Source organism: Chenopodium album, chromosome 9 (genome assembly GCF_948465745.1).
Source record: "Chenopodium album chromosome 9, dcCheAlbu1.1, whole genome shotgun sequence".
Taxonomy (NCBI): Eukaryota; Viridiplantae; Streptophyta; class Magnoliopsida; order Caryophyllales; family Amaranthaceae; genus Chenopodium; species Chenopodium album.
Window position 1 is genome coordinate 1357960 of NC_137842.1, and position 25389 is coordinate 1383348.

At 35.0% G+C, this 25389-nt stretch overlaps 4 protein-coding genes and 1 pseudogene across 4 annotated transcripts; 1 reads left to right on the forward strand and 4 right to left on the reverse strand.

Moving 5' to 3' along the window:
• Nucleotides 1–755: 755 nt before the first annotated feature.
• On the forward strand, nucleotides 756–1635 carry LOC145558197 (nicotinamidase 2-like). Its single transcript, XM_081619350.1, has one exon. The coding sequence runs from the start codon at nucleotides 885–887 to the stop codon at nucleotides 1509–1511; it is 627 nt and encodes a 208-aa protein (XP_081475476.1). The 5' UTR covers nucleotides 756–884; the 3' UTR covers nucleotides 1512–1635.
• A 688-nt stretch (nucleotides 1636–2323) lies between these two features.
• LOC145558193 (pentatricopeptide repeat-containing protein At5g15010, mitochondrial pseudogene) lies at nucleotides 2324–5395 on the reverse strand (annotated as a pseudogene).
• A 1491-nt stretch (nucleotides 5396–6886) lies between these two features.
• Nucleotides 6887–11561, reverse strand: LOC145558199 (uncharacterized). Its single transcript, XM_081619352.1, has 3 exons — nucleotides 11238–11561; nucleotides 8311–8425; nucleotides 6887–7139 (listed from the first exon to the last, which is right to left on the reverse strand). Exons 1-3 carry the CDS (start codon nucleotides 11475–11477, stop codon nucleotides 7066–7068), a joined length of 429 nt encoding a protein of 142 aa, XP_081475478.1. The 5' UTR covers nucleotides 11478–11561; the 3' UTR covers nucleotides 6887–7065.
• Nucleotides 11562–11938: 377 nt separating this feature from the next.
• LOC145558200 (serine carboxypeptidase-like 34) lies at nucleotides 11939–15892 on the reverse strand. The gene is made up of 10 exons (XM_081619353.1): nucleotides 15530–15892; nucleotides 14475–14585; nucleotides 14197–14292; nucleotides 13885–13977; nucleotides 13687–13768; nucleotides 13196–13508; nucleotides 12969–13108; nucleotides 12655–12747; nucleotides 12439–12544; nucleotides 11939–12318 (listed from the first exon to the last, which is right to left on the reverse strand). Exons 1-10 carry the CDS (start codon nucleotides 15795–15797, stop codon nucleotides 12166–12168), a joined length of 1455 nt encoding a protein of 484 aa, XP_081475479.1. The 5' UTR covers nucleotides 15798–15892; the 3' UTR covers nucleotides 11939–12165.
• Nucleotides 15893–17910: 2018 nt separating this feature from the next.
• On the reverse strand, nucleotides 17911–23751 carry LOC145558194 (serine carboxypeptidase-like 34). Its single transcript, XM_081619347.1, has 10 exons — nucleotides 23345–23751; nucleotides 20180–20290; nucleotides 19987–20082; nucleotides 19811–19903; nucleotides 19619–19707; nucleotides 19177–19482; nucleotides 18949–19085; nucleotides 18761–18853; nucleotides 18549–18654; nucleotides 17911–18382 (listed from the first exon to the last, which is right to left on the reverse strand). The coding sequence occupies exons 1-10, from the start codon at nucleotides 23661–23663 to the stop codon at nucleotides 18233–18235; spliced, it is 1500 nt and encodes a 499-aa protein (XP_081475473.1). The 5' UTR covers nucleotides 23664–23751; the 3' UTR covers nucleotides 17911–18232.
• Between the last annotated feature and the right edge of the window lie 1638 nt (nucleotides 23752–25389).

A 25389-nucleotide genomic window follows, 5' to 3' on the forward strand; every position in this document is an offset into this window, starting at 1 on the left:
TCGTAACCCTACTTTACGACGGAATCGACATATGTTACGACGAACTTTTTCCGTCGCAATTTTGCTGTTTTCTTGTAGTGTTTCTTCATCAAAACTCTCATTTCCACAAAATGGTTTTGATAATACATGAACTCTAGAGGATAGATCAACGAAAAATCAAAGAATCACTATATTTTACACAAACTTTTAATATATGAACTCCAAGATTAAGAATAGACACAATAGATGAATCACTGGATGTATAAAATTACACAATTTTTATTATCCATTAAACGATTTTAATTTAATTTGATTTAGTTCGTTTCGAGCTTAATTTCAAATTGGTGTGTTCTAATGTCGTCCTAGGTTAGTTGTTAATAGCTAATAGATAGATATGGTTAAATGTGAACAAAACCACAAAAACATGGTTTTGCTTAACTCTATATTATTGCTCCATTTAACTATGCACGGTTTTCAAGACATATATTAAAATGTTTATATCTTTATTGTCATGTACGCAAAAATTATAAAAATATGATATTAACAAACTATACAAAGCAATAAGACGAATCTAACAAGACCATTCGTGACTATGTTACTTTTTGTATATTAACGTTAATTTATAGTCAAAGTTTTTAAAGTTTGACCCAAAAATGACAATACGGCAAAAATAAAGCGGCCAAGGGAGTAAAATTTTCAAATTTGACAATATGTGGTTGTGGCTCAAAATAGGAGGGACACATATCACTCAAATACAAAGTACACCACGTTACAAGTCTTACAACTTTCCACAACATTCTACATGCTGTTCATTTATCATCAATCATCTTAATTTTTTCTACCCAAAATTACAATATCATTTCTAATCTAAAATCTGATCAATTTCTAACTCCTAATTGAAAAAAATGGCAGCTCAAATTTCAACTTCATACAAAAAATACGAAACCCGAAAACGATTACCCGACCCGAAAACCTCAGTTCTTTTAGTAATCGACATGCAAAACTACTTCTCTTCAATAGCAAAACCCATCATTCCCGCCATAACAACCACCATCAACCTCTGTAAAAGCGCGGGAATCCCAGTCATACTCACGCGCCACCGCCACAAACCCGGCGATGACGGAGGTGTATTAGGCGAGTGGTGGGGCGGGGAAATCATCGTCGACGGAACCCCCGAATCAAACCTCATCACAGAAGTAGTCGAGGCGGCAATAGGAGAAGACAAGAAAGAAGGTGACAATGATATGGAGGTGGTAGAGAAGGATACATATAGCGCGTTTCGAAACACGGGACTAGAAGAGAGGCTGAAGAAGATGGGCGTGAAGGAAGTGGTTATTAGTGGAGTTATGACAAATTTGTGTTGTGAGACGACTGCTAGAGAGGCGTTTGTACGTGGGTTTAGGGTGTTCTTTTCGACGGATGCTACCGCGACGTCGTCGGATGAGCTTCATGATGGTACTCTTGTCAATATGGCTTATGGTTTTGCTTATCTTGTTGATTGTAATCGTCTTCGTCAAGCTTTCTCACCATAGTTGCATAGTATATGTACTTAGCTTTCTTTGTAGTTATGGGTAAGATTGTGGTTTGTATCTATCTATTAGTCTATTACAACTATATAATACTCTCTCCAGTTCTTTATTAGAATTCTGTTTTTCTTTTTTCATCTTCATGAAAATTTGTTTATTTAATGACATTTTTGTAAATATATCAACAATTTATCTCAGTTGGAGTGAACAACTTTTATTAATATGCGGATTCCACAAATGTTCACTTATTTACGAAAATGTCGGGCTGATTGGGATTTTTTGTTGATTTATTTACAAAAATGTCATTAGATAAACAAAATCATGAAAATAAAATTGTATTTTCTCTTAACTAGAAGCCTATTTCTATTTAAAAATACACGTAGGCAAGCGATTTATGAACGCCGCTTATTTCCTCCATTGAAGCTTCCACCGACACTTATTTCCTACATTGTAGCTACCACCGACAACACTATCTTCTTCCCGGACAACACTATCTTCTTCCGTTAAACCGTCCACCGACACCACCACCTCATCAATGAATACCCTAGGAATAAAAGGTGAAATTAAGGGCATGACTAACCCCAAAGGGTAGGGATGACCAAGAACATGGTGATAGGTGAATGAAGGTAGCAAGCTTTGAGGAGTGGTAAAGTGTGTTAATGATGGAATTGGCTTACGTGTTCAGCCAAGTCATCATCAACATGGGCGTATGAACATGTCACGTTGGTAAATTGACCAACGAATCCCCAATTTTAAAGAGTACCCCAAGATTGACGTTTTAAAGCAATCAAAGAGATAAATGAACGAGGTTTTCACCGACATGCTAAGGATTTTACATGAATATTTGCAATTTTTTCCAGTAAAATTCAATACACTATTTTAAAATGATGGTAATTCAACTGTTTTGTACATGGAGATAAATGAACGAGGTTTTCACTGACATGCTTGAATATCGTTGTCCTCCATATATGAAAGTGTATAGTAATAGGATGTTCGTTCATACATCATTTAGAATAAAGAGTAATGGGGTTGGCGGAGCCTTTGATCCGCACATCTTTGTATTATTCATAGTATATTAGTACATAAAACTTGTACCAAAATGCTTGATTGTCTTACATTTTATAACATGAACATCTGTTCTGAAAACTCTAATAAGCAGGCATAATCCATCAGCTGTTCTCTTACAAGGCGACAACCCTCGCTTTTAGATATCCAAACTGTGCTGCATTCCCTACAGGACCCTTAGCAGATCTGCCTTCCCATTCATGCCTCCCATTTAGGCACAAATCTCTTACACCAGCAACATTGCATGTACGCGTTCTCTTACCTGCCCAGAGAGTTCCTATAATTCTTGTAGCAGGCAACTAAATGATGAGACTAACCACTGCTTTTCCTCAGAAGCTCAAGCTAAACGCTGCTGGCATACACTCCAAACAACAGAAAACTAAGACAATCCATCTCAATACAAAATCTCCTCCTCATCCACACAGCCACCATCTATAACGAGAGAGAGAATTGCCCATGGAATCAACAAATTAGAAATTCTACAAACCAGAATATGTTCAGACAGCACCACAGTCCACAGGATAGAATGAGATGGTAAACAAGCCCAAAGTTCTCAGCCAACAACACATATGAAGGAGCTGATGGTATAGGCGGCAATTTCTTTAAACTAGTGGACATGAAATTATTGCAGCAGCAATGAGGAGATTGAGGACATTTTACATGGGGGAATGTTTAAGTTCTGAAAAAATATCCAGAATACAGCTCTGCAGGGTAATAACAATGATGCCTGCTGAGAAGTTTGATAATTTAGGCGTCATAATCAGTTACTCCCAAAAAGAAAAGCCCCGCTCTTTAATAACTTTTCTGAATTCAGGCTCCTTTGTAGCGCCAGTTCCTTGACCTAATTGTTTTTTGATGGTTTTGGTTTTGCTGGGAACATGATCATTAGTTACCAAGCTAGCTTCTGAATTCGTCACAGGTGAATTTTCCATTTGCTTATTCAACAACCAGGTCTGGATCAATTCATCTGTTTTGGCATCTGGAAGCAAATTTTTCCCCTTCATCTCTGAATATATCTTGTGTGCTTCTTCTAGCTTTCCATTCAAAAAGAGTCCATGGATCAAAGCTATATGTGAAGTTGCATCATCATTCAAACCATTATCGGTCATCTGATCCCACAGGATGAAAACATTATCAAGCTGACCCCATCTGCAAAATTTCCTTATTAATAATAGATAAGTATCTTTATTTGGCTGACAACCCAACTCTTTCATTTTGTCTAACAACATGAACGCCTCTTCTCCTGTCCTCTGAATACGCAAGAATGCATGAAAAGTTCGAATAGTGGGCTGTAAGCCACGGCTGAGCATCTTACTAAAGACATTCCGCGCTTCATCCCTTCTTCGGCCCCTGCATAGCGGCTTAATTAATGAGTTATAAGTGACAGCATTTGGGGCAATGCCCTTATCTTCCATGGTTTGCAGAAGATTCAAGGCTTCTGCTGCACGACCTTCCTTTGCAAGAGCGTGCAAAACAGAATTATAGGCTTTCCTATCAGGTTCAATACCCATTTCCTTCATCTGAGCAAACAATTTGAGGACTTCTCTCAGCCTGTTTAACTTCGAGTAGCAAGATATAATACTCGAAAATGAAATGACATCAAGTTTCACTCTCAGTTCATTCATCAACCTCCAGAATCTATTGGCCTCACGCGGACTACCCACAATATTGCACCAGCCATTCAGGATGATGTTAAAACTCTTGGTATTGAATTCATATGTGTTTTTGTTACTAAAAAGCAACTGCTCAGCTTCCTGCACATTCTTGTATCGAGTAAGAGCAGAAAGTAGCTTCTGAAATTCGTCCATCCCAATGCAAAAACCAAACTTCTTAAAAGCATGGAAAGTATTTATAGAATTCACCACATCATGAGCAGCAGAATACCTTCTAATCATTATAAGTAGTGTGTTAGGATTCACAATACCACTCTTCCTCATCTCATCAATCAAAGACCAGGCAGTATCAAACTTCCTCCTCTTCGCCAAGATTGATATAATCGAATGGTATTCTCTAACCGAATGCACATACCCCGGCTGCTTTCCGGCCCATAGGAAGAACATGATTGCCACCTCCCAATCATTCCTAGTTCTAGAAAGTACCTCCACCACCAGCTCCGAAGTGAGTGAAACCCCGCATTGATTGAGCTTGTTAGTAACTTCTGTCCCTCCAAATACCCTCGGCTTATCACACGAAACCTCGCCCTGAGACGGGTCACTCTTGCTTACACTGCCCCTCAAGATTTCCAAAACAACCCCTAAATCATGTTTAAGTTTCTCATCTATAAAACCCATTTTCACAGTTTCAATCTCATCATCATCATCTTCCCCTTTAAACCCATCATCTTCATCATTTCCACAACCATTTTCATCATTATTATCACAAATTAAATCAGTTGAATTCGATTCTAGGTTCAAGCAATTCGATGTAGCAGAGCAAAAAAACTGAATTTGGGAATTAAAACTAAAAGGGTATTTGAGATTTTCAGAGATACTATTTGCAAATTTAGGAACTTGGGTTTTTCCCAGATTAATAGAATTAGCACGAACACCCAAACTCAACTCATACGATAAATTTAATAGATAAAATCCTCTTCTGAATTTCCACATATTTTGAGAAACTTGAAAGTAATAAAAAAGTAATAACAGTTGGAGCAGAGTTCACGGAGTTACCGATATTGTCGACGATCTACGCTAAAGCGATGGTGGTGCAACACGGTGGAGCAGGAGAGCAGAGGTGAGAGACTATTACAAATGTTGAAGGTGTTCAGTGCGACTGTGCAAGGTTATGACTTGTGAAGTTGTGAGTTGTTTCTCTTGAAAGGGTGTTTGATTACTAAATTTGAAATGGATTAGTATAAAATGAGGAAATCCAAGTCAATCACGCTGATATACCAACTTTGTAAATGAGGGGGTATATTGGTAATTTCAGCAATAAAAATGGGGGCAAATAAGTAATTGAAATGGCTGTTTAAACTGTTCTCCTCTTTCCTCCCCATGAGCAATACTATTGTCGTTGAGATGAAGATGTGGCCGCAAAGAAGATGCTTTCCCTAAAGGGTAGTATGGCCCTAAATTTACACTCTTTGCTATTAGGGTGTCGTTAATTTTCGCGGCGTTGGGTCATTGCGGTTGAGAAAAAATGAACAAGAAGAGGAAAGCCTTCATGGTTGATCGACGGGAAGACAGGTTGTGGTGGCTATGATGGACTTCGAGCGGTGGTGGTTGCTGCGAACTTGCGATCGTGATAGAGTAGATCTGAAATCCTAAAATCTGATTATTTATTTATTTATTTATTTTTAAAAAGTTGCAAAAAATTACTCAATTGCCACCTGATTTACAATGTTTGTCAATTGTCAATCAGACTGATTGACTGGGTATTCCCTGTATAAAATGATGAAATCTCCCTAACGACTAAGGCTCCATAATAATACTTTGTAGACCTTAGTCCTTTTCACTAAGGCTTTACAAAGTACTTATTTGATTATGTTTGTATTGGTTCATATCCCAATGATACTCTTGTGGAATGTGATTTGAATTATAAGATATCCGAACATATCTAGATTTTTTATTATTATTATTTTTTTATAAATAAGTTAAATAAGATGAAAGAAAAATCCATATTGAATTTGTAAAATTAGATTCAATAAGACTATACTTCAACAATAGTTCATAAAAAATCCTTATTGAATTTGTAAAATAATACTTCGTATTTGATAAGATTATAGTGTATATTGAGATGAATCCAATAGAATGTCAAAGGATTGTTTTTCTATATGCATAAATCATAATAGAAGGCCAAAGGATTGTTTTTGGGAAATCAAGAAGTTTAGACAATCAGCTCAAGCCTGCCTCAAATGCCAAAGGATTGATCTGTAACAATAAAGCCTCTCCTACAGTGTCTTCCTCCTGTGGTTAGCCTGTGAGGCTGTGACCCAATTTGCTTGCTTTGTCTTGGTGGCAGTGAGAATGTGCAGCACCTTTTTCATCCAATGCCCCTATTCTCAGAAAATCTGGTGCAATTGCATCTATTTGATTACACGAAGCTAAAATCCAGCAATTTGATCAGGAGGTTTTAGGGCAATAAAGCACCGCAGGAAAGTTGATGCTAAAGGCAGACTTTTCCTGAATTGGCAGAAGTTGTGCATAGTATTTGGATTCAAAGAATGCTGTGATACTTACAGGGACCTGTAAGTTTGCTGACTGGCAGTGTTTTCGAGAATATTGTTTATGATGTAGCTTGTAGATGCCTTGCTGGTGATAGGGTGAACAGAATGCTTGAAACTAGGGTGAACTTAATATACAAGATGAACAGAAAGGTCAAAATAAGATCTTCTCAACATTAAGATTTAATAAAAATGGAATTCAGCACAAGATATAATGTAACAATATATCATCCACACCTCCCTCCATTTGTTAAGCAACTAAGAAAGCATGCTTAAGTGACAATAAAAAGGAATTCGTGCAAAAAACATGCTATTCACATGCATTTCTTCTGGTTAACGAACACGTCGAACCTTCTCTTCTTGTCCAAGTCCAAGCGATTTTTGAGCATTTGAGATGCCTTCCGGATCTGTTTAAGGCAAAAATCAATAATTAGATTTACAGTTTTTTTAGGACCTAAATTTCATATTCAATAAGTGTGAAGGGTTTTGCAATATGAAATGGTTAGGATTCACAGAAGACTGAAAATTCCACCCCAGACCTCAAAAGGCTTCAGAGCAGAATAACATAGATGAAAATGCTGAGCAGCCAAAAATTATAATGGACCAGACAGGGAGTGCTTCAGCTAGAAGTTCACTAGATGAGTAGACTATTGACTATATGATATTAGCATTTTGGATCTTCACAATTCTAGACCGCCCTCATGGCATACTTTATGTATCTTTTACCCCTTTTTTTCATCAATTTTTGATAGTGACCAACTTCTCAAACAAAAGGACAAAACCACAATCATCACCATCAGGAGGATTGTTTACAAACCTGCTGTATATAATGGGTGAAAAGAAGAGTGATTGTTTTGGATGATCCCGCAAAGATTACAAAAGGGTGAAAAGAAGAATGATTTTTCACTTGTAACCATGACAAAATTATTATGCACATGTGGCTAATATGCGCCCAACAACATTCCATAGAGTGGTCAACTTCATAGCTTCTAGCCTGAAGCATAGGCACATAAGACGACTTTTATTTTTATTTATTTTTGGTAATTCACGCGTATACTAAGATGTCAAGACAATCAATTAAGTCTCCTTTAAAGTGCATTAATCAGATTCAAATGTAAACCAAATCAAAAGATATGATGCAATATTTTGATTAATTCAACAAAGAGGTGAGAGAATTAAAATGAAAGTAGTAATCGGGAAGCAAGCAAACAACATGACAGCCAGACACTCAAATAAAGCAGCGGTTCATAAAAAAGAGGCACCCATTATCACATATGATTTTCCAGCTTTTCCTTTTTGACAAATGAGATGAGAGGCTCTACATGATAGCAATTAGCAAACAAGGATCAAAGAATGCAAGTAAATCTGACATGGCTGATAAGTGATAAGGAGCATATGAATCAAATTGCACTTAGAGGAGTTAAATTAAAAATCATAGCAGCAAACATAAAAAGCCTATGATCTTTCCAAACAATTTGGGTTCAGGAACAATTCTGACTTCTGAGGGGCTGAGACATATGCACTACCCAGTCAAACTTTAGAACAGAGGGAAAAGCAAACCAAAGAAGTTTGTATTACCAAAAAACTGGGTGAAAATACGAGTGAAGAAGCTCAAGTTGCGAGAAACATTATACGCCATCACTGGAGGGAGGGGTTTGACAAGGGTGTCAATGCTAAACACCCGCTGAAGAAACTGCAAATAGATCCACAGATAAGAGTAAGCATTATATAAACAATATGAAAAATATCAAAATAAGATCAACATAAATACATATACTCATACAGACCTCATAGAAGTAAGGGGCCGTTTGGTTGGGGTTAATCATCAAAGGGAATGGGAATCAACTGCCCCCATTCCCTTTGTTGTTGTTTGTTAGCCCATTTTTCCCATTCCCTTTACCCCCTTCATTCCCCAAAATCCCTCTAACTTCATTCCCCACCCCCCAGGTATTTCCATTCCATTCCTTACCCACCTTCACATCACCACCGGAAAACCAGCCCAGACCACCGCCGCCCCTACCCTTACCACCGCCGCCCCTCCTCCGACCACCGCCGACCTTCCCCCGAGCCTCGCCGTCCTCCCCTCCCCCAAAATAACCACCCATAACCCCGAAAAACCCTGACCCCGATATCCCTTGACCCCGAAATCCGGCGCCCAGCCCTCCCACCACTCTCGAAACCCTAGCGGGTGGTTTTTTCGGGGTCAAGGGAGATCGGGGTTAGGGTTTTTCGGGGCTATGGGTGGTTTTTTCGGGGGACGAGAGGTCGAGGCAGCGCGACGAGGGGTGGTGGTGGCGTGGCGAAAGGGGGGAGTTGTGGAGGAGGTGCGGCGAGTGGGTGGAGTGGCTGGGTGGTGGCTAAAAATGATTGAAAGTGAAGGCGAGTGGTAGTGGTGTGGTGGTGGCTTTCCATTCATTCCATTCCTTTGTTATTCAAAACAAACAACACCCCAAAATTGGGGGATTTTCATTCCATTCCTTGTCTTTCCCTTTGTTCATTCCATTTCGATTCCCTCGTGCGAACCAAACGACCCCTAAATTTAAGAGAAATACAGCTAGTACTCCAGAGTTTTGATGCCCAATCACCCAAACGTATTTAATTATGGGTTTTAGTTCCTTAAAAAAGCTATAAACTTGCCCAAAAAAGATACCAGGGGCAAAAAAAGGTGGAACATTACAGAAGAAACAAGCATAGGAGTTATTTAACTTTTCCAAAAAACTGCTTTCACCTTCAAGCAAACAATATTTAGAACAAGCAGCCCTTGATCTTTGTAGAATTAGCAGGAAAATAAAACATTTGGAATAATATTTCAGATACTTTAAAGTTGTGCTACATAATTTTCTCAGAGTTGATAAGATTCCAGCTTTTAAGGCAGATGAAAAGCAGTGAAACCCGCTATTATTAATATAATGGTCTCCATGAAAACAAAAAACACAGTGAATAACCAACATAAGAAGTTGAAGGATGAGAATGAATTATATCCAAGATCTACATTAACTAAGGAATAAAAGGAATAGTTTCCTCTTCCGTCAAAAGATTCAACAACCCCCATATAATGATATAATTTCCTAAAAATAATAAAGATGAATATTTGTATGCGGTATGTCCACCCTTTTAGTATATAGTTTCTATAAGTACTAATAATCAATAGCTTCTGGGACCTTATCTACATTGAGGCTTGATATGAAAATAAAAAATCACAATATAGCCCAAAGTTTAATCTTCAAAAGTAAAGAGCTCAATGTACAAGCTGTTTAGGCCCGAAGTAGCAGTGACCCTCATGCCAACCAAGCTTTTTTAGGGTCCTTTATCTTCAAATAGTAAGTCTGATTCACGGAATCCTGAAGAGTGCGAATAGTCATAAGCCAATATGAGACATTTACAGAGAAATTGCTTTCTCTTTTAAAGCTCTCTTTCTTAAACTTTATAAGAAAAAGAAGAATAGGAAAGACAATTAATCCTAAAGAGCGCGCATAATCATAATACGAAGTAAGAACATTTTCAGTGTCATTGTTGTCCCTTCAAAGCTCTCTTTCTTGAACCTCAAGAGAAGAACAAGAACAAAAAAGGCACTTCATCAATGATAAGCCATGCCTCAAAGATATAATATCCTATTTTGTTGAAGAAATTTAGGAACACTTCCTTCCTTGAGTACAGAATCACCCTTGTCAATAGTTATTACATATAGGAAGAAAGAGATACCTAGTATTAATAGAGTAACTCCAGTCTCAAGAACCCTTGTCAATAGCCATCAGTCCATCACAATCCCCTTGCACGCTAAAGTTATAATTATTGTGAATAGGGCACCTTTCCCAAACTACATACCATCTAAAGAATTTCCTAGATGACATTCATCAACTTAGTTTGAGAACCGGGTAGAGTAACACGAAAATCTTAAGAAAACACACTCCTACAATTCAGAACAATATTAATTGGACACCTTACTCCAACATTTGATATTCAGTAAAATCTAGTGAAATCATCCTATGAAATTTCAATTATTTACGCCAACCCGAGTCCTGGGATGGCAGGTAAAGCTACAAGCAAGTACACTCGAATACAGAATGAACATCCTAGGCATCACACATTCAAACAAGTACAATCAGAATAAAACCATGAATATCATCATCACCCCATGATTCCAAAACTCTTTTCAGCTATGTCAAGGGTGTAAACCCCAACACTCCAACTCCATTTTTAATCATCTGACCCCTCAATTTGAATAATCCAACAAAAATTTGTAACTTTTTAGTAATTTTCTAATTTCAAAACCCTAACTACTGAATTTCAACACAGAAGAAAGGAAACCATAAAGAAACAGAATTGAATTACAATCCAAAAACACAATTCCAAAGCCTAACTCCTAAAATTCAATAAGAATTCAACAAAAAAAAACAACCCCATTTCATAATTCGTTAAAATAGAGCATAATTACACTCCAAAGTCACAAATTAAACTCTTAAAAAAAATCCCAGAAAAATCGAAAAAAAGGGAAAGCAGAAAACCTGATAGTTGCGCTGGAAACTGTAACGAAGTTGGGGGTCAATTTCGGAGAGAGAATCATCATCATCATCAGCGCCATTGTTGGAGGAGAGAGAATTCTTCTTTTTACCAGGAACATGCATAGTAGGAGTACTACCAGGTTGATTGGTGACTTTGAGCTTTGCATCTTTGAATTTATCAGAGGGATTTTCTTCTTCTCTCCATGGTGCTGATGATAGTAATTGCTTCTTCGTCTTCGCCATTTTTATCTCTCTCTCTTTCTCTCCTCTTCTTCTTCAATCTTCAGTTTTTCTATGGTTTTAATGTTTCATCTACTTGAGAATTATCTTCTGCGCTTTATTTTTTCTGTTTTATTATTTGTTCACTATTGCTAGAAATGGGCCGGACCGGGCGAGGGCTGGTTAGACACGACACGGATACCGACCTAGAGTTATCCTGTTATAAGACATGACACAAGAGGCATGCTAGTTGGTTATGAAACTTATGAGCTTTGTTTTCAAAATTTAACACAAACACGACAGATCAACGTGTAAAAATTATAAAGTGGTCCGATGACACGATGATTGACATGAGTCTGGCATGCCACAAGTATTTCTTGGCTCGTTTTAGGTATAATCCACTTAAACACGAGGTAAGTTGGCTGTTAGTGACTCTTAATTATCAATAAAATAGTGCCAAATTTTATAAGATACACACCTTATAAAATTCTAAAGATATAAATTCCTTTAAGTTATCAAATTATCTGAAGTACATTTCTATCAAAGAATGCTCTACAAATCAAATGTAATCTACAATACAATGGTAATACATATTCTCACTCTCACATTTGGTGCTAATCATAACTCTTAAAAGCTTAATACAAAACAAAAAAACTATAATCTACTGAACTTATGGCAAATAAAATGGTTGTATGTCATCATCAACAATTCATCATGAAGGTGGTGCATCTGGTAGTTTTTTACCAGCTAAGAAGTGCTTGATCAACTGCAGAGCTTGTCTTGGCTTAGTCGTTGGAACTTGATGCCCTGCACCTCTTACTGTCACAAACATCAATCCTTCGTATTGTATTGTCCATCCTCCAACCTATATATTACAAGACAAACACCTTCAAAAATATAATTTGACCTCAAACATTAATGTTTTGGTATAATATATGTACAATTTTATAGGTCATGTAACAATGTAACATGTTACATGTATTACCTGTGAGCTGGTATACCATGCAGTCCATTCTTGAACTGTTTTCAACCTGAGTTTTCTAAGAGTGTACCTAGTTGATGTTACCGGAATTCTCCCATCATTATCTCCACTGTCGATACCAATACAATCGTGATCAGTTGTTTGTGATACATACAAGAAGTGAGGTTTTGCGAGCACGAGGGGAAGAACTGAGGAACTGAGGAAGGGGAAGTAAATCACCTGAATATCCAAACGCGAAGACCCTTGGCTATAAGCTCTTTTATTGTAGGAAGTATCGAGGATGGAGAGTCACTCCAAGAAGTGATATTGTTACTGCAGAACCATAGATACAACCAACACGTACTAAATTAGCAGCTTTAGGCCTTATCAGTTTGACTGAGTATAAAACATATTTCTAGGCCTCAACCATCAGCTTAAGCTTTTGGTTGAGTTGGTCCTTTAACATGGTATCAAGAGCCAGCGTGACACAAAGGTCACGGGAACAAATCTTAGCCTGTCTACTGTATGAGCTAGTGTGTGCTACTAAGACTTACTTGCAGTGAGTCCATGGATATGGAAGTTTTGTAACATTGGCATGTAAAGCAGCTTGGACATCCAGTCTATTCATATAAACATCTGTGTAGTCTGATGCACATGGATCATACCCTGCTGACGGTCTTTTGAGCCACCCTTCCTACAACAGAACAGCAAGTACTAGTTATTAAACAGTTTGTCGCGACAGGGCCTGTGACTGAACAAAAACAAGGGATTAATGGCTTACAAATCTGGAGAAGAGTCGAGGAGAAACACCATCAATGACAGGAGGCTGAGTATTCCTTCTGTGAGTTTTAGTCTGGTTTTCGATACATATTGGAGCATACAAGTTGTATATATCTATCAGTCTATAATCAACAAAGTATTGTGTCAGAGCATTGTTGCACTCTGTAGTCAAATTTTTCTTACTGAAATCACAGTTTTTCTTCAGATCATTGTAAACACGATCCGATATCACAGCATGATCCCATGCGTACTCAACCATCCCTTTCTGATCAGTTTCGTCGTCTAACAGTGCATTTCCAATCTGAAGAATGTCACTGTACATTATAAGCAGACCTCCATTTATATATGTGCATTCATATTTCAACTTCAAAAGAAAAAACTTGTGTACTTAAGAGTCTACAATACAATTGATTTTCTTAGCAAACAGTTTAAAAGAATGATTCAACAAAATGAGATTATTATAGTAGGAATGCTGAATGTTTACCATGAAACCTTTTGAGTTTGATTTGATCTTCCTTAGAAGCAATCTTATTGCCGTCGAGTATGAGCTTAGCAAGTTGTGGAACATAATGACCTTATAAGTAGGATAAGAAAAAAGAAATACCAACTTATTATAGAGTATAGTACAATGTTTCAAATAATAACTTATGAAAAATGCTTAAGAATAGAGTGAAGTGTATATGAATTTACCTGCATAACTCTCCCCAGAAAGGTAAAAATCATGGGACTTAAACTGTGGAAATCTTTTGTACCAACTAACTAGAAAGTTGTATGCATCTTTAGCTGTTGATCATGATCAAGGTAAAAAATAAAAAAAAGGAAAAAAGGAAAAAAAAAATACAATCAAAAACATAAAATTGATACCAATATAATTACTCTATTAGTCCGGGAAAAGTTGTAACATTATGAAGGGTTAAGACAATGTTACTGTTCGTCTGTTATTTCTAGCATTCGAGCAAAGAGAGTACAAGATTAACTTAGAAAAGATTGAAGGATGATTGCCTGCAATGGTGTCGCCAAGTTCACTTATGTCACTGCTAGTATTACTGTAAGAAAATCCAACACCAACAGGAGATTCCAGAAACAAAAGATTGGCAGCTGAAAATACAAAATACTTTATGTAAGAACTACAATGTATTAATGAAAAATGCTATAATGTAACATTTATATCGCGAATAGTGTATGTAACATGACTTTTTTCGCGATTTTGTGAAAAATAACCTTTTTAAAATCCCTCCCCTAGAATTTCAACAAGAGTAAATGTACACAAGATTATTAACCTTTATTCCAAGAGTACTTATTGAGCTTTAGTTTGGGTTTGCTGCCCTTTTGAGGAGAGAAAGGGCCCAACTCTTCTGCTTCTCCATACCCAATTGAAGAGCATCCTGGCCCTGTATATGCAATTTAAGAAACAACTTAGAAAATTGAAACTTGAAAATTGTTGTTAATATACCTTTTAAAATAATTTGTGACAAAATTTGTTTCATTTCTTAAACTAGTATTGTTATTACTGTTTGCTTTTCGCTTTTTTAACAACGCACATATTTTAATTTACTTCCCCAGATACATAATTTTCAAATCCTGAAAATTGAATTTGTAATGAAACTAAACATCGAGAAAAATTCAATATGATGTCACATATGTAATCATATGTATCGATATTATTAATGATGAACTAAAGACATCAAATAGGAACAAAGGAAATATTTTATGATTTAACTTTCTAATAATAATGACCTTATGGTTTAATTAATTGAATATAAGTTATTAGTTAAGAGGAGCTTAACTACTCGACCTAAGATTTAATGATAACAAACAGCTAGAGGCCAAGTCTTAACACCTAACTAATTATTATACTCATCAGATTATACATATTGTATTCTTGTTACACCCATTATCAACCAAAACTGATGTTGATGTTTCATTTTTGTGCCAAAAGGAAATTTTCTTATAATCAACTCTAGGTATTTTTTTTTTTGTTTTAGGCAATGAATTAGATGGCTTATTAATTATCTACCATGATAATGTACAAATCAATTGTATAGTACTAATGTACGTACTATAGTGTGTCATTAACAGAGAAAACTAAACTTAGAAACATCGAATTATTTTGACATATCTTTAGCAAACGTGTCATTTTTATTTTGGGACAATGAGAGTAATTAATTTCCTAAAGCTTCTGTAACAAACATTATAAGGCAAGATTTTTATGACAAAAAAAATATATATACGTCTAATATACATATACGAGTACTACATAGTATGATAATATAATTATATGATATACGTGGTACAATGTACTATGTAATAACAAGCTTGACAAATGAAATAGTACCTCCATTAAGCCAAAGGAGCAAAGGCTTACTTTGAGGCTTTTCAGCAGCTTCAAAAAACCAATAAAAGAGTGCCTTCCCATGACTTGCATTCACTGTCACATACCCTGCATACTGCTTAAAACTCACCTTTGGCTGCCCTGGAAGCCTCTCGACGAAATCCGCCCTTTGCTCCGCCATTATTTCCGGGCTCAGGCTGTTCCGTGCAGCGGCCGGATTAATCATGGTGCTTGCAGCCAGCAGCCATAGCAAACAATAGTTGATGATCATTTTGTACTCTGAAATATTTACTAATTAAGACTCAAAATGTTGAGTTTTAGTACTAGTAAAGAAAGAAAGTACATTTATTTAATACCTATAAAACAGTAAAGTGTTACTACCCAAAGAATTGAAACAATGTATAGCTTATTACATGAATAATGCTTAAATTTGAGGGAAAGAAGTTAGCTATATAAAATGATGAGTTTGTGTCAAAGGAAGTCTTTTTGTAAGACAAAGTGGAATGTTGCAGTTTAAGCTATTACCTAATTTTTGCACTTTTTGAATTTTTCTTTTTGTTGGATCTAGAGATTATTAACAATATTGTATACATTTGCATATGAATAATAGTTTCTTTTAGCAAATGACACCACATTTTTAACCAAAGTTTTAACTCTATGCATAATTAACACACTAGTTTTGGAATATAATCATTCTTAACCTTTTTTTTTGGATGCAGATCTTATTTTGTAAATATAATCATTTAATCTAACGTAATATAGGTTAGTGGATAAGTTTTCGGTCAACCTCAAATTTTAAATATGTGTAAGGAATAATGTATTAAAACGACACATGAATGAGATGAAAATGAAAGAAAGTGTCACATGGTGGAATAAACTTAATTGGAGACACTTTTACCTACAATTAGTATGCTATCTTTTATGTGCGATATAATTTTTTCGGAGTCGAAGATAGCACGAAGAACAAACTGGGGCCTGTTCTCATACGTTGAAATTCAGTTCAGTTCAGTTCAGCTCAGTTCAATTCAACTCCTAATTTCCTTCTCTTATAAAATATTCATTTCAGTTCAGTTCAGTTCAGTTCAGTTCAGTTCAGTTCAGTTCATCTCAGTTCAGTTCAGTTCACGTTTAGTCAACGAGAACAAACCCTAAATTGCATAAAATTTAATGCCATGAGCCCATGACAATACTGTATTTTGCACTAGAAGTCACTTAAATATCAAAAAAGTTGGTGGTTTAATTTTTTGTATAGAAAAGTCAAATTTTAAGAACTTTCCATATAAATCAGTCAACTTGGGTATGATTAATTTCAAGCTTGTTAACATCTTGTTCAGTTGCTTCAACAGCCAGTAATAGAAGATGCAAGTTTGGACAGCTGAAAACTTGATTTTTATCAATGTGGTCTCCCACTCTTTGGTCAATTGCTTTCTATTGCATCCTTGTAAATTTTATTTTATTTTAATTATTTATCTATTTTTTATTTTTTTGGAGATCAACAGCTCTTCCTACTTTATATCAGTCTTTGACTAGGATTAGTTCAATTTTGACTTTTAATGTAATTAGCTGAATAATCTACCACCTCTATTACATACTAATGGCAAGGAAAGAAATTATTTTTATCTTACAAATAATAGCCCTTTGTTGTATTATATATTACTCGAACTCTTCACTTTATCTTAAGTACTCATGTCGGACCCTTGATATTTATGACACTTGGATACTTTATTTTAGTTCAAAATCATAGAAAATTTGCACAAAATATATAGCCTAGTCGGACACTTGGACACATACCCGTGTTGGACATGAGTACCAAAGTCCGAGTAACATAAGTTGCAAATAAATGTGAAACGACAGTAGTAATCAAAATAGCTATATAGAGTTTATATTGACCGTTAGGTTTCATCTGAGTTTGCCAAAGTCCAACTTTATTAGGCGAAAGTTTTTCCTAGCTAGACCGGTCTACATGAACCAGCGCAACTATGTTACTTCATGGGCCGATTGCGACCCCCCTAGCCTAACCATTCTGGAACGATCGGTTAGCCACCTCTATCGATAATGAATTTTCAAAAGATGACTTACTGAGCTGAACTTAACTTAACTAAAGAGAACTGGTCCTTAGTTATTGACATATTACTCGAAACATTGATGTCATAGCATTAGATTGTTTGGAGCAATGGGGCGAAATCAACCCATTTACAACAACAGTCACGGCTTGTCCAACAATAAATGTCACCTTTACTAACTACGTAAAGTCTCTCATGTCTTACGATATAATCGTCTCATTTAAATGCTCAAATGTTCATTATGTTTACAAGAATCACTTTAACCATTGCGAAATTGTGCAAGATGACATCCCCAAAAAAATCTAAAGCAATGAACAAAAATTTGAGAACGACAAACTAATTTTAAGGATATTGGATTATAGAACAAGCATTCAAAGAATTACAGATGCCCATATTTCATTTATTGATCAAATTTCCTTTCCAAAAACTACTCCTTTATCTATAATTTGTTTCTTTTCTGTGTAAAAAAAATGCTTTACAATTAGCAATTAGACCCCTCCCTATATATGGAAGTTCTTCAACCTAAACAAACATCACTTGTTCTTTTTTTCTTGATAAAAATCTTGACAACCAAAAATTGAACTAATTATTCTTGATATACATGTAAGGATGGAAACTGAAGCAATGCATCATAGCGCGTTTATCAAAAGGCTTTAGATGGCATTGTTTTGTTGGCAAGGAAATGCCTGAGCATCAGAAGGGCTTCCCTTGGCTTGTAAGTTGGAACTTGGTGACCCGCGCCTCGAACTGTAACAAACATCAGCCCATCATAGGCAATGGTCCATCCACCAACCTGTAATAGCAGAGTTCAACATTATATCATGCTAAAAAAAAGAGCTACATGTAACTATATTTGTCTCGAGAATTAAATAAGGTGAAGAGAACACGGCCTGTATCATTTAATATGGTTGTTAAGCAACAAAAATGTTCCATTGCTACACCAGAACAAGAGTTTATACCTGATCTTTGCTATACCAGGGTGTCCAATCTTGTTTGATCTTCAAGCCAAGCTTTCTGAGTGTTAACCTCGTCGAACTCACAGGAATCCTCCCATCAGTATCTCCACTGGAATTCAATACAGTATTTTCTCAATATATGTGGTTTTATGTATCAATCATTTGCTTATATATGTACGAAGTAATCAGGAGTTGCAAGTTTGCCACTGACTAACCTGAAAACCCATATCCGAAGCCCACCATCTATAAGCTTCCTAATAACAGGAAGTATAGAGGCAGGTGCATCAGCCCAGAATGTAATGTTGTCGCTGTTTATATCACCATTATCAGTTCAAACCATATTAGTACTGATTATATATTTTGTCAGAAAATGCAGGGGTTCTGTTTTAAGAGATTGATTTACCTGCAAAAGGTCCAAGCGTAAGGAATTTTCGAGGTATTGGCATGAAGTGCTGCTTGAACATCCGGCCTATTTAGATACACGTCTGTGTAATGATCTAAACAAGGGTCATATCCAGCAGGCCGCCTGTGCCATTTATCCTGTAAAACATGTTGGGAATAAGTCTAAGGAGATACAAATTCGCGATGATACTTTTCCTGTATGTTTTTTGATAGAGATTAGATTACTAACAAATTTGGAGAACACGCGAGGTGCAATGCCTTTGATGGCAGAAAGTTGCCTCCTGCTGTTGCTGCTGTTAACATCAGTGTAATTTTTTGTGCAGATAGGCGCGTACAAGCTGTACATATCTATCAGGTCGTAAACTTCAAAGTACTCATTAAGTGCACTTGTGCAATCATCTGATACGTTCTCAACTTTGAAGTTGCACTTTCTCTTCACATCTCTGAAGACTTTATCTGATATAACAGCATGATCCCAGGCATAGTTGATCATTCCTGTTTGATCTGTTTCATCATCCAACAACGCGTTCCCAATCTGCAACATGCCATATCAGTAGTATCAGAAAATTAATGCTAGCTTGACATCTTTTGCATTAAAATTTATAACTCCATTTTCTCAATTTTGTTTAGCAGTAATTATATACAAAGTATTTGTTATATATGAAGCTTACCAAGAAACCTTTCAGATTGATAAAATCCTCCTTGCAAGCATGTTTGTTACTGTCAAAGATGTACTCCGCGAGCTGTGGAACATAGTGGCCTAAGGAGGTAACATTTGAAACAAACGTCGTCTCAATACAAGGTCATTCAAAGAGAAATAATTCGGAGTAACAAGCATATCAACAGATTTTGCATATGTTTACCTGCATAACTTTCCCCTGCTAAATAGAATTCATGGGACTTAAATTGCGGAAATCTTTTGAACCAGTTAACAAGGAATATGTAAGAATCCTTTGCTGTTTGAATAAGAGAAAACGAGTTAAGAAACAATAGCTTGAAACTATGACATTCAATCAAACATATCTACTAAATTAATCACCTGTAAAAGTGTCACCAAGTTCATCAAAATCACTGCTAGTATTGGTGTAAGAAAAACCGACACCAACAGGAGACTCCAAAAACAACAGATTTGCAGCTGAAAGATAAACCAGTAATACAATTGTCAGAATTCAGATATTGGTTAATGCACCTTATTCTTTGTATTTTTTCAGGTAATTAAAACTCAGTTCTACCTTTATTCCATGAGAATTTGTTGTGTTTCAACGACGGTTTGCTTCCCTTCTTAGGGAAGAAGGGACCTAGCTCTTCAGCTTCACCATAACCAACCGAAGAGCATCCAGGACCTGTAGTATAGCCACAAATGAATAAAACACGTTCGAGTTTCAATGGACTAACATCACATTTTGTACTACCTCTGTCCAAATTTAGTTGTTACATTGTTAGTTCAAGTTACGTACATTGTTAAGGTCAAAAGACTCAAATTATATCTAAACGAGTTCAATGTACAAAAACAGCCTAGGAGGGAAAAAAAAATCATGGTATAAGAATGTACAATTTGGCTTTCAATGTATACTCCTAATGAATTTGTACAAAATTCAAGTGATTACATGCTGAATTTGTATCCCTTTGACAACTTGGCTTTATGATACATACTTGTGGATTAGCTGCTTTAGTCAATACGTATCTACTACTCCCTCTGTCCGGAATTAAGTAACAAAGATTAGAGATAAGAAAATTAAAAAAATAAATTAAAAAAAATAATAAATCTAATAGTATTAAAGGTCTAATGTTATGAATAGAGACAATACGACAACTAATTCCAAACAGAGGGAGGGTGGGCCGGAGAGGGGCCCGAGGTGGTAATGACATCAACTTGTCCAGAAGCATAATAATGGACAGAGCATAGTAAATGGTCAAATATCTAGATGGTATATTTGTCACACTGTAGTATCCACCATAATATCATCTTGGTAATCAGTTTTGTTGTGGCCACTCTTCCAAGCACAACATTTTCTCCATTACTCAAGATTGTGACCTGACAAGTGGAGCTCCCGCTACTAGACCATGGTATTCACGACGTAGTCATGTAACAAAGAGAGCAAAGACGTGTTATAACTCTTAAGGTGTATCGACTATTTTTCCTTAGTAAATCACGAAAATTTTATACTATCAGTATCGTTAGCAAAGACGTGTTATAACACTCAAGGTGTATCAACAATTTTCCCTTTGTAAATCACGAAAATTTTATACTACTAGTATCATCTAATACATTTACTTTTATCGAGTAGATTAGATTTAAATATTCGTCGTAAATATGAATTAAATGGGTGGGTGACAAGCGGGCGAGGAACATTGAGGTGACATGGACCGTGTTACAAAATTGACATTTTTAACAAAGATTTTATAACAGTAATAAGTTGAATATTTGGTAGTTGCTAGTAAAACAAGCAAGTTGGTTAGTTGGAAGAATCAGAGCACATTATTTTTTAGCATATTGGAGATTTGGAGGTTTCAGCCTTTCTAAAGGGCCTACAGGCTACAGTCTATTACTATTGCATTTGTTTCACGTGGTGGGACAATATATACAACCTACGGTTCAATGATATAATTATTTCTATATAGAATACAACTAACTAATTATTATTTATAGAAAATGTTAATGATATCATACATGAATTTAAAACATTAAAATAACAAAGTGTTCCTCGATATACAGTTATTATGAGGCAAGTAAAATGAGAGGAAGGAAGTATATTAAATCGAACTCTTTCCGCAATGTTTAACTATGAAGAACATTCAATATAAACCTTTTTAGTTAATTAAAAAAGAAATGGACCACAAGACCAACCATTGTTGATGTGAATGTTTACTAATGAGTGTTCATTCATTACTTCTTTTATACTCCGTATTCATTTTATAGTTTAACGGCGTTTCATGTACTTAACAAGCTTTACGATTTTAAATTAAGTGGTTGTTTGTTTGGACATAAGGACATTTTAAAGAAATTTCTAAGACGCTATTATCTAAAAGTGTGAAACAAACTGCGGGAATATAATGTAAGAGAATTTTAAGAGCCTATAAGAGAATACAATTGAAACTATTATCTGACAGTCTATGAGGCAGTACTTGAGTAAATCTTTGGTCCACGAACCAAAAAGAGAATGGGACAATTTTGTAACTAGACTTTATATTGAAGGTAGGAAGCAAGTAGCAACTAGAAAGAATCTCTTGATTTAATGAATTTTTGATACAAGAATTGAACATACAATTGCTTATTTCACTATCAAATATTTATTGCACAATCAATTTGTAATAAAGAAAATAAATAAATAAATTTTGGTATATCGATAAACAAACAAAATTCTATCTAATCCATCATAATGATTTGAAAGAAATGGTCAAATTAATAATCATTCTAGTGAAATCGAATTGATCAATTCCTAAACTATGACTTGACCATACCTTAAAATACAATAATTTAGAATGACAAACCAACCATAGTAACTCATAAAAAAGCCTAGCCAAGTTTTATTAATTGGTAGGACATAACTTATCCTATAAATCAATCAAATTATTAGTCTTAAAGGAAATTTAAACAAAATATCAATAATAATAATAATTGACAGAAAGGGAATTTCAACCTAACAATGAAATAATTAGAAAGTAGGAGAATAGAGACAATTTAACTTTGTATATATGCATGCCATGCCATTAATTATTATTACAAGGACCACGTAACAAAATTGCATTTATAACTATATAAAAGGTGACTAACTTTGTTTTATTTGGACTAATCATATACTCCTATGTTTAATTTGACTCAAACTAACTTCCCTTAATCACAATCAATAATCTCATAAACAACATTATAATTAACCTTTTCTCCCTTGTTTAAAGGAGATGCAACATATTTGACAACTTTCGAGTCTCATATATTATTATTATAAACATATAAAATTAAGGTTTTTTTTTTCAAAGATTTTACATGAGACCGCAGTGTTAGAGAACCAACTCAACCAAAAACTTAAACTTATGGTTGAGGCCCATGAATATGTTTTATACTCTATCATTCCCCCTCACATGAGGAAAAAGGTCCTTTGGGCTTGAAATGTGGATACAACACAGGCCCACCCATATCTGAAGCGAATTAATTCCACTTTGAAGGAGGGGTGATGAGATTCGAACCTGTGACCTCTATGTCACGTAGGCTCTGATACCATGTTAAAGGACCAACTCAATCAAAAGCTTAAGCTTATGGTGTATAAATTGAGTTTAAAATATTTTTAAAAATCATACTAAATTATAAAGTAAAATTGCTATAAATCTAAGGCCATATATATAAAAAATAATTGTACATAATAAACAAAACAGTTAAATTAGTTAAATATGATAATTACCTCCATTAAGCCAGAGAACCACAGGTTTAAGATGAGGATTATGATGAGCTTCAAAGAACCAATAAAACAGTTCTCTACCATGACTAGCATTCACATTCACATAACCAGCATAATGCTTAAACCCAACTACCGGCTGCCCTGGCAAGTCGACGACACGGTCGGCGTTCTGCTTAGCCACCACCTCTGGGGTTAGCCCGAGGGTTGATACCGAACCGGAAACTATCATAACATGGGTTGTAAGCCATGTTAGGAGTATAGATAAACAAAAATATTTACAAGAAAATGTTAATGATGATGGTGTAGAAGAGGAGAAAGCCATTGAGTATATTATGGCCAACTTTCTCTCTCTACAAAATATTAAATTTCTCTCTCTAAACTCTCCTTTTGCATAGTGAAGAGTAAAAAGGAGTGTATTAATGTGTATATATATAAGCTCAAAAATTATAATTATAAGAATTATAATAATATATATTCGGATATTACTTCATACGTTGGATTTAATTATGAATTTATGATTATATTTTTCTAATGTAAAATGATTTAATTATGAATTTATGATTATATTATATTATTATCTTAAAAATGTTTTTTATTTTTCCGGGTTCTTGGTTTGGGGGATGGTATGTTACCTTATCCGATAATGGAAATGGAAGATTTAGTATCAGAGAAATTAATTGATACAGTACATATTTGTAAAAAATAAAATAAAAAAATGATTGTGTTATGTATTTTATTTAAAGTTTTAAACTTGTACAGTGTATCTCGAAAAAAAAAAAAAAAAAAAAAAAAAAAAAAAAAAAAAACCTTGTACAGTGTATATAGGATAGGAGTATAGGACTATTAAAGCACATTTTGATACATGGTGATTGGTGAATCATTATATCATACTTCCTTATAAGTTGATAGAGTACTTGTTAGGTTTATAATAATGTATGTAGTCGTATTTAATATTGATGTGTATGGTTAGTAGAATCTGGGTAGGATGGAATAAGATCGAAATTAATTGATGACAAGATAATTTTTGTATCGTGTATGATATATAATGTATGATATCGTATCATATTAATTGACATAGCTGGCTTTGATTCTATATACTTCTATAGCTTACACATCCAGTAAAGTAGGCAACATATCAACCTCCAAATCAGTAATTGAGATTTTAATAGCCAAATCTATTACCTTGTTTATTTATTGACGTTCATTTTATTTGTATACAAATTATTTTACTCAAACTTTAGATTAAAATACATCAAGTTGATGATTCTAATGGGATAAAAAAAAAAAACTAGTATAATTCATAATAAATACTTCCAATATTTGTTATATAAAGCAATATACTAAATAATAAAATAAAAGATAGATAGAGACCTAGAGTAAAAACGGGCAGAATTCCAAATAAACTAAACGAAGCATAATAAATACTAGGGTGAGCATAACAAATTCCTGGAACCATAACTCATTGCAACAAGTTTCTCAAAATAGGAACCGCATGTTTCGGTTCTGATTTAGGGTACCATGCCTTGTAATATACCCCTACTTAATTTATTATAACGTTTATATCTCGCAAATACAACAAATTAAACCAAAAGTAGTTGTTTAGCAAATTGAATACATATATTTATTATTGTTATTTTTATATTTATAATATTTAAAAATTGGGCTTGAATTGGTGCATAAGTTGAAATTAAGTGAAACCATTTAGCAAGTTACATGGTACCCTACAAATAAATTGTAACAATTTCTCAATAATACTTCTCAAAATCAAAACCTCTTATTTAGGTTCTGATGCGGTTCCTAACAAGTTTCAATTTCAATTCAAGATGTCCTGAATTTTTGCTCACCCTTAATAAATACGAGTAGTACATACACATTGTTTTATAAAGGGGCATAATAAATACAAGAATGTATTGTATATTGTATTTGGTGAGAATAAAAATCAGTATAAATTGATTGAACGTGGGGTATCCTGCGCTAATATGGTCAATAGCTTAAATAGCAACCTTTGAAAACCAAAGATGTCGCCATTTTATACGTCGCATTGCCAT

What these genes read in the sequence shown, in the direction of transcription:
- LOC145558197 (XM_081619350.1), top strand. Translation starts at nt 885, where the DNA reads ATGGCAGCTCAAATTTCAACTTCATACAAAAAATACGAAACCCGAAAA.
- LOC145558194 (XM_081619347.1), bottom strand. Translation starts at nt 23,663, where the DNA reads ATGGCTTTCTCCTCTTCTACACCATCATCATTAACATTTTCTTGTAAA. An exon ending in AGCAGGGGAAAGTTATGCAG is followed by an intron (nt 19,708 to 19,810) that starts GTAAACATATGC and finishes TTACCTCCTTAG; the next exon opens with GCCACTATGTTCCACAGCTC. An exon ending in TACGCTTGGACCTTTTGCAG is followed by an intron (nt 18,854 to 18,948) that starts GTAAATCAATCT and finishes TGATATAAACAG; the next exon opens with CGACAACATTACATTCTGGG.
- LOC145558200 (XM_081619353.1), bottom strand. Translation starts at nt 15,797, where the DNA reads ATGATCATCAACTATTGTTTGCTATGGCTGCTGGCTGCAAGCACCATG. An exon ending in TAAGTACTCTTGGAATAAAG is followed by an intron (nt 14,293 to 14,474) that starts GTTAATAATCTT and finishes TTGTATTTTCAG; the next exon opens with CTGCCAATCTTTTGTTTCTG. An exon ending in CTCGACTCTTCTCCAGATTT is followed by an intron (nt 13,109 to 13,195) that starts GTAAGCCATTAA and finishes GTTCTGTTGTAG; the next exon opens with GAAGGGTGGCTCAAAAGACC.
- LOC145558199 (XM_081619352.1), bottom strand. Translation starts at nt 11,477, where the DNA reads ATGGCGAAGACGAAGAAGCAATTACTATCATCAGCACCATGGAGAGAA. An exon ending in GTTTCCAGCGCAACTATCAG is followed by an intron (nt 8,426 to 11,237) that starts GTTTTCTGCTTT and finishes ATCTATTTGCAG; the next exon opens with TTTCTTCAGCGGGTGTTTAG. An exon ending in TATTTTCACCCAGTTTTTTG is followed by an intron (nt 7,140 to 8,310) that starts GTAATACAAACT and finishes TGCCTTAAACAG; the next exon opens with ATCCGGAAGGCATCTCAAAT.